Source organism: Carassius auratus, chromosome 22 (genome assembly GCF_003368295.1).
Source record: "Carassius auratus strain Wakin chromosome 22, ASM336829v1, whole genome shotgun sequence".
Taxonomy (NCBI): Eukaryota; Metazoa; Chordata; class Actinopteri; order Cypriniformes; family Cyprinidae; genus Carassius; species Carassius auratus.
In genome coordinates this window covers 24,914,920-24,923,986 of record NC_039264.1, presented here as the reverse complement: position 1 = coordinate 24,923,986, position 9,067 = coordinate 24,914,920, and the positions used below count along the sequence as shown (strand labels likewise).

The following is a 9,067-nucleotide window of genomic DNA, read 5'->3' as shown; positions in this document are numbered from 1 at the left end:
TGTAGAGTGGTTTATTTTTGGAAGGCGTGTTAGATCTGGTTTTGATCAACTTGTTCCCGTCTTGTTGCAATTTCGGAAATGGCTGTCTGACACAGGATGTGCGAATACACCTTTCCAAATCATCTTTATTGTGCTTAATGGAAAGTATAACATTGCAAAAAAAAAAAAAAAAACGAAATGCAAAAGTGAGATATCCAAAAAAGAAAGTGAAGCTTTAATAGACGATGTGGATTCCTGTAAATGTCCCTGGATTTTCCCATAAAAACACTTGACTGAAAGCTGCTAGTTCAATAAATATGAAAATGAAAGTATTTGAAAAAACTACACACATAATTAAATACAGATTATTTTTTTAGGACACAATGTCTACTTCGGTACATCGGACTGTTATAGGTTTCTAAAATGTACCAAACAGTTCAATCAGTACTTGGTGGTTATGTTCTCGTAATGCAAAAATATTTAAATCACCGATTCACAGTTTTTTTTTTTTTATTTCAAGCTTAGACTTTTCCAACTTCTTTAAGTGCAGACAACGTGGTCTCAAAAACAGCTGACACTTCCCAACACAAAGACCACAAAGAAACCGCTCCGGTTCGATTTCCTTCCTCTGGGTATGGGCGGCAAATCACGGTCCCATTGATTGTCTCTGGCTGTGGAGAATGCAGTTTCCCATCCAGCTGGGTTATTGTCACCTGATGTTCAAGGTGATGAATCCATTCACCTGCAGTTCTCACTTTAAGGAGGCCCTGGGCCCTGACAAGACAGTTTAGCCGAGTGTAGCAGCTTCCAGAATAAGTCCATGGAATGTAAACACAGCCTACACAGTGCTCAGATTGCACTTTGTAAGGTCGTATGATCCCTTCTTTCTGGCTCTCCACACGTACACCACAAGACCAAGCAGCGCAGCAGCAACTCCCAGGCAAATCGCAGGTATTAGAAAATCATTCCAGCCTAATGGATCGTTGACTCGTTTCTCTGTAATGGAAAGTTAGAGAGATTGGCAAATTGGAAATATGCTTTAAAACTTTTTTTAGTGTTCCTATTGCTCAATTGGTGGAGCATTGCACTATCAAGCGCAAGGTTGTGGGTTCGATTCCCCGGGAACACATGATAGGTAAAACTCGATAGCCTGAATGCACTGTAAGTCGCTTTGGATAAAAGCGTCTGCTAAATGCATAAATTTAAAACATTTGTAAATATTTTGTCAGTCTACATGGTACCCCAGGGTAGCACTATATACAATTTTTGACTGGAAAGAAAATGAGACTGTGAGGGATAGAAGTACAGTGTGTTCTATGGTTTGTACCATTGTATTACAATACGATTGCTCAGCTGACCAAATTTCGAACCAAAAAGCAAAATATTGTGCAAAATGATCTATGACTTTTAGTCAACACATGGCATTGTAAAAAAGTAAGCCTATTCCTCATAGCCTAATTTTCAACCGTGACACTTTTAATGTGGCGTTTAACCAGACTAAAAACTATATATGAAAAGAGTAATATCTCCAGAATTCCCATTTATAAAACAAGGCGAAAACTGAGACATCCACTGAGATTACGAAGTGCGCATCTGATGGACACTTTACTATCCCATCAGGCCATGGGAGAGGAGTTGTGAATGGCACTGAAGCGACTCAACATGTGTCAGGGATCAGTGAAGCGACGCAATTGATGCCGGATATCACATAACAAGTTTGTTCCCTATCAAATGTCACACTATGTGATTAAGGTCGTAACTGGGGACCACTGGCCACAGTGAAATTTCATTGGTCTAAAATCCTACATCACATAAATATACATTAAGCGTCAAATATGCTCCGAATGGTTGGGATTTTGTTGATTTGAACAAGTTAAACCTTGTGCAAAACTTGACTGGTCATGTCATGTATGGTTGGGACATGGTGTTGATTCATGAACTAAATGTAGTCAGTGAAATACATTCACTTGATATGACGTATGTCCAGTTTTACTTACCCATCACACTAATATTGAAAATCTCAGTCTCATAGCCCAGGTAATTGGTGACGTTGATCTGATAAAGGCCTGTGTCGTTAGGAGTGAGGTTGATCAGCAGGAATACCCCATCAAGAGAGTAGACATTTTTCTCGCTATCCAACTTGCTGAGGACCACCATAGGAGGAGGGAAGCTCACGGAGCGACAACAGATGGTGATATTCTGCCCCTCCTGAACATCTTTAGATGGAAAGATCTCCACTGTTGTATTCCTGGGTGGTGCTGGGATGAGAGAGGCATAATAATTGTCAATTGCCTAGACCGGATCAACTTAAGATGTAAAGGAGAACAAGGCAAAATGGAGAGCAAGGCACTCTAAAAATGTTAATCTATTTCAAATAACTGTTGATATTTCAAACAGTATAGCATGTTTATAGTGTGGCCACTGATTGATTTTGACCGAATGTAATTAGTTGCTTACCTTTCACAGTAATCTCCACACTATCGTTGTGGCTTCCGTACATATTAGAGGTTTCACAAACATAGACGCCAGAATCCTCCAGCTCGACCGAAGGAATGGTATACAATGTTTCAAGCCTATCATTAGTCATTATCTTTGTTTGTACACCATTCATCACCCTGCTCAGCACTGTGCGCCCCACTGGAAAGCTGTCAGAAAGGCAAGAAATGCTCACAGACTCTCCTTCCTTCAACTCCGTCAGTGGGCTCACAGTAATGCTGGTGGCTCTTGGGGGATCTGTGGAAGGAACACAATGTTTAAAAACCCAAGGCAAACTGATATTTAAAAGAAACAAAGAAATAACTTGACTTACAGTGAACGGACAGTGTAGTAGATGCTGTCTTTACTGCTTGAGCAGCTGGCACACCGTGCATTTTCAGCGAAACTTTGCAGGTGATGCGTTTGTCCTGGTCTGTGGTGTTTACATGGTAAGAATACTCTGAAGTCAGATTTATTGTACCACTTGAAAATGGCCCAGTTTCCGAATGCATTTCTCGCTCTCCATCCATCCACAAGATTTGGAAAAAATTGGCCGGGAAAACTTCCTGAGCAGTGCAGGTCAGTTTCATCATCTCTCCCACCAGAGAAGGTCCAGAATTTTTCACGACAGGACTCATTGGAAATGCTGATAAGAGAAGAAAATGGAACAACTAAGCATTTTCAAGTATAAATACACACCGACTAATAAATACAGCAAGATTAAGAAGAACCTTGAATGACGACAGCTGATCATCATTCTGACAGAGTCGGTATGTAGTATAACATGTAATGTAAATAAAGCAACACTCCCTCGCACATTCTAAGAGATGTTTTCTGCCAAGAGCAGCAGAACATCTTAAGGAAGTACCTATGACCTTAAAAGCAATAATGTTTCTATAAGAGGAGTATGAAATCTTGACAACATCATTCATTTTGATGACCTCTCAAGTCCCTGTTCATTCTCATTCTGGAAAATATAATAAATGCTTTATTTCCTGCATCAAATCAATGTCAAAGTGAGCTATTTTTAAAACTTTCCACCAAGAGATTTGAAGAGACTGAATTACTGTTGACAGATGATTCACGTTTAAACAGCGCGTTAATTGCAACTCAAATTCGCGAGAAGTTAAAGGGAAGGGAACTTTTCCTTTCACAGTAAGATTAACTTGTTTTCTAATTTAAATCTTTTATTCTCTTTTTAAACTTTTTTTTGTTTGAGCATCCCATCTAGCCAAACACAGCTCATTGAGTTTTGGACAGTATCATTTGTTTTGTCGACTAATGGTAGATTTGTTTGTGAACTTTTTGTGAATCAGTTTTGCAATTCCAACTGGTGATACTAGTGATGTAAAAAATACACTTTTCAACTTCAAATGGTGAAAACTTGATTTTATATCCACCATTCATCAACCAGTTAACCATTCAGTATAGGGGTCTTCTACTCTTAAGATCCAGTTTAGGTACAACCTGGATTAAACCCATCTACCTGCAACTTTGTACTAATCATGAAGACCTTGATTAGCTTGTTCAAGTGTATTTGATTAGGGTTGGAGCTAAACTCTGCAGGAAAATGAATCTTGAGGTCCAGAGTTGAGGACCAGTATGATACTTGAGGACGTTTTCCCAATGCAAATTATTATTATTATTTTAGGTAAACTCAAGACCAGATGGTAAACCTTTCGAGATACTTACAAAACACTTTGACTTCTGTCTGTTTGGACTTCTTGATCGAGCCACACGTGACCTCACAAAGGTAAGTTCCCTCGTCTTCCAACTCTACTCGATCGAAAACCAGCTGGGACCGGAAGCCATCTGTCTTAGGTCGCCTGAGGATCGGCATGTTTGAAAGATTCTTCCAGGAGAACTTGGGTTGAGGACAACCTGAAGCCTGACAGGAGAGGATCAGGCTAGAGCCTTTCTCCAACACAACCTCGACGTCTGGTTGTAGTGCCACTTCTAGCAAATGAGCTGTCAAAAAAAAAAAAGACAAATTTATTGTTGGTTCTTCAATCTGAAGTTGCAGAGCATTGAACTTCAAGCTCATATTTAAGATGAGGATGAGGAGTCTGTGTAAGTGTTACTCTCGAGGTATCTTTAGGAGATAAAAGGCCACAACTGATTCTGCCTTTCTATTAAAGACAACCCACACTGTAACTGCGCTCAACCGATCAATCTTTATACCAACAATATCCACTAATGACAGACATTCAAAGTCTTACCTTCAACAGTTAGAGTGAGATTTTCATTCTGTTTGCCATAATCGTTGAAAGCCTCACACAGAAACATGCCAGAGTCGGCCAGCTTGACGGAATCAATGGTAACGGATATTTCAGGTCCTTCACTAGACAATATCTCTGTTTTTACACCATTCACCATCCTACTGAGCACCACGTACGGCACTGGAACACCGATGGATTTGCAGGAAATGTTCACAGAGTCCCCTTCCTTCGGAGTGGATTGTGGACTTACTGCAATGTAGGTGTCCATAGGAGGTGCTGCCAAGAAATAAAATAAATTGATTAATTGGGAGCAAAACAATGTCTCAAAATTAGAATTTTTTTTTTTAAGATCAAATGCATTTATTTAGATTATTGGCTTTCACCAAAATTAGACCTTTAAAGAATTTCTCACGTCGTTCCGAACATGTAAGATCTTCGTTCATCTTCTAAACACAAAATATGATTTTTTTTTTTTATTGAACTCGGATGCCTTTCTGACCCTCCATAGATCGCAACTTATGTAACTACCACATTCAAGGTCCAGAAAGATAGTAAAAAAATCGTTAAAATAGTCCATGTGACAATTTCAACCCATTTTATGTAGCTACGAGAATACGTTTTGTGTGCAAAGAAAACAAATCTAACGATTTTACAATTTCTTCTCTGTCAGTGGACTAGGTCTACTTTAACCATGACCTGACTACCTTTCGTTGAACACGGTAGCACCGTTGCAGTCTATGCAGGGTCAGAAAGCTCTCAGATTTCATCAAAAATATCTTAATTTGTGTTCTGAAGATGAACGAAGGTCTTACAGGTTTGACGCGATATGAGGGTGAGTAATTAATGACAGAATGTTCATCTTTGGCTGAACTATGTCTTTTAATGAACCACTAACCTTGAACGACTACTGAAACGCTGGTCTTTTGATTTCCCAAGTCATTGCTAACATCACACTGATAAGTACCAGTATCCGATAAGGACACGCCTTGGATGAAGAGATCGTGATGCTTTCCCATTTCCACAGATGAGCCATCTGGTTTAAGAGCCGTCCATGTAAACGCAGGCTTTGGCTTGCCCTCGGCCTCACAGGTCAAAGTCAAATTGGATCCCCGCAGGACGCCGGTCGCTCCAGAGACTTTAACGTTATGTGGTGCAGCTGTGAAAGCAATGGGAAAAACCAATGATCAACGGGGTCATCTTCTTCAGAGAGGAAGTATAATTCCCACATCCGTTTTGGGTTTAATTTAAAAAATAGTTCATGTTAATATAAAGTATGCCAGTGTAGCTTACAGAGAACTGTCATGGGTGCAGACGTTTCCTTGGTCATCTCATCCGCTGGTATATTATCCACACGCAGTGACGCTCTGCATGTTATTGCCTTCCCATCATCCTCTTCGGAAGGTGTGAATTTAAGAGGAAGTGAATATGCATCTCTTTCGGATTGTCCCTCATACGACTGAAGAACAGTGTCTCCGTACAGCCACTGCACTTCGAGCATCTCCGAAGGGTGTATAGAAGATCCTTCACAGCGCAAAATGTTTTCCTCGCCCAGCTTCAAGCGATCATATCCGGATATAACTGGCTTTTTGGGAAAAGCTGAAATGGATTCCAACATTTTAAGTTGAGATATTTCATGCTTGCGTGATTCATATTTAGCATTATTAAATAAATAAGAGAGACCGGGGTCAGACGTCACAAATCTCAATAAATATAAGGTTTTGGACGTCTAATTACACAAATTATCCCTCTCATAAATTGATTTGAGTCATAATTGCTTTAAATCCATTGAATGGTCTATAATTTAGAGTAATCCAGTGCTAAACATATAATATTTAGTGGATTAAAAGGAGTGACTGTTTACCCAGGTCTCTGCTAACAGTGCATCATGAAGCCTGCCGAAGCTATAGTGAAACTGAATATATTCAATGAACTCACAATAAGTTTTAATCTGTGTTTTTGCCTGTTTTGTCTCCTTTCCACACATGGCTTTGCACAGTAAGGTGTTTTCGTGATTCTTCATCACGCTGTCAAAGACCAGCACAGATTCTCTGTCCTGTGTGTCAATCGTGGCAAAAATCGGTCTGTCTTCTAATGTGATCCAAGCAAACTTCACCTTCTCCGGGCAAGAAGACATTCTGCAAGACAACTGTCTCCTGTCGCCCACTTTGAACAGAACTTGGGGCGGCAGGTCCAGGACGTAGGACACAACTATTCAAGAGAACACTGCACATTAGTTCATCACTAACTCAACAGTAAGTCTTATTTATAATCATTGTGTAAATTATCTGTAATATGTAATCAAATCATACGTTTCATTTTTTTAATGCTCACGATATTTAATGAAGTAGTTTTTAAATATACATTATTAGAATTTCTGTGCATTAATAACTAAAATGCGACAAAGTGACTAAATAGGAAACATTATAATGCACAATTATGTAAATACAAATTTATGAAATAATTGCATATGTGGTTATGGTAGTCTTATAAAGTAAAGATGTTTTATAATGCCCAAAACCGCATGTTTTTATTAAATTTGTAGTAATTTTGGTGTTTGCTTATGTCATTTTAAGTAGTTTTTGTTTTATTTAAATATGTCTGTAAATACTTTTTCTTTCAGTTCAAGTCGAGCAAAATTTTAATGAAAATGTTGCTTTGGAAACTAGCAAAAATCTATTTTAAAAATATATTTCAGATAACATTTAAGTTACAAAAAAAAACTGTGCTATTGGCTTTATTTTAGGTTAGTTTTAATGAATTATAAAAACCACGATTAAAGCTGCAATGCCTATAGGAAAGAGCGGATGGCAGGACTCTTAAAATATGGTAAAATATTCAGGTTACTTAGCATATGTAGTTAAAATACTAACATTTACAAGAGAATCATGATTCAGTTAATAAACTTACCTGCAACTGGCAGAAGCAAAGTCAACAGTAAAGCTGAATCCATGCTGTCCACTTCTGAAGAACATCCGAAGAGCTCCAAGAGCGAGAGCAAAGCTGACTTAATGTGCTTTCTTTCATTCAGCTCTGGATCTGATTTATAGGAGAAGGGGGGAGGGGTCATAGCCCACCTCCTCACTCTCCAAATAAACCATGGAGGAATTCCCCAGCCCTAAATGATTTGTGTTCTCCATCCCTCCTCAGGCTCCCTCTGCTGTCCTGAAGGGGTTCTTCCCAATTAATGGAAACTACTCGTGTACACTATGAAGATAACGCTTCCATTATGAACTACCAGTGACTAATCGCATAATAAAATAACTGCAAATGTTTTTATACGCTTTGGGAAATCATTTTCTTTCCCAGAAAAGCTGAATCTAAAAGAAGCAGCTAAAATCATGGAGGTAGAGGGAGGCTTTGGTGATTTATGTACCTGAATATTTGATAAATGTATACAAATTTTATGAAATGCAAATGATTTGCGTATGTAATGAAAATGGTAAACGTATTTATAAGAGTACTGTGTTTTTAGTTACGTAATGCTGCTTTTCACTTGGACCATTTTACTTGGAGTCAATAAATCAGAGTGGTGTTTCAGGACGCTCACACAGATGCTTGCTCAGGTTTTTAACAAGAGAGTCTGAGGATTATGTAAGCGAGTGTTTAAGAGCGGAAGTAACGGTTTAGCACAGTGTCAACAGGGTTCAGAAATCCCTCTCTCTTTCCACTCAACTTTACTACATCACAGATGTAACTGCACCAATTAAAATGTTACACTGTAATTGAAAAGAAATCAAACAAGAGACTTTGGCTATTTAATTGGTGCTGAAAATCCAAAAAAAAAAAAAAAAATCTTAAATTATATATTAATACTTAAGAAAAATAGATATATTAAAATTACGTTATCTTAATGATGTATAAATATATAATCTAGTAATATAATTTACTGTTCAATAAAAAGTTATCTTAAATATTAAGCTTTTGATACAAATTACTAATACACTATGAATATTGATTCCAAATAAAATATTAATTTAACTACTTTTTTTTAATATGTTGTTTAATAGAAAACACTATTAAATAAAATATGAAGCATTTTATATATAACTATTAATGCCCTTAATGTACATTCATTGAAAAAGAAATGTTTATAATATATAATTGACATTTTAAGCAGGCTATTAAAATAAAATGCACTATTAAATATTAAGTATTTTACATAATTGCATTTGCATTTATGTATATTCATTAAAATGATATATAGTAATTGTCATTAATTTTTTTTTAAATAGTTAAATAAACTTAGCAATATTATTATTACACTATGAATATTAATTCTAATACAATCACTGAATATAATTGACCATTTAAACAAACTAATAACAATTCACTTTTTTTTTTAAATTAAGCATTTTAAATATTATTTTCTTTATGAATATTAATTCAAAATATGA

General features: G+C 37.2%; 1 protein-coding gene across 1 annotated transcript; it reads right to left on the bottom strand.

Moving 5' to 3' along the window:
• Positions 1–466: 466 nt before the first annotated feature.
• Positions 467–7,755, bottom strand: vcam1b (vascular cell adhesion molecule 1b). Its single transcript, XM_026198403.1, has 10 exons — positions 7,581–7,755; positions 6,609–6,881; positions 5,964–6,269; positions 5,569–5,829; positions 4,674–4,949; positions 4,147–4,422; positions 2,789–3,100; positions 2,437–2,712; positions 1,977–2,237; positions 467–975 (listed from the first exon to the last, which is right to left on the bottom strand). The coding sequence occupies exons 1-10, from the start codon at positions 7,738–7,740 to the stop codon at positions 818–820; spliced, it is 2,559 nt and encodes an 852-aa protein (XP_026054188.1). The 5' UTR covers positions 7,741–7,755; the 3' UTR covers positions 467–817.
• Positions 7,756–9,067: the final 1,312 nt, after the last annotated feature.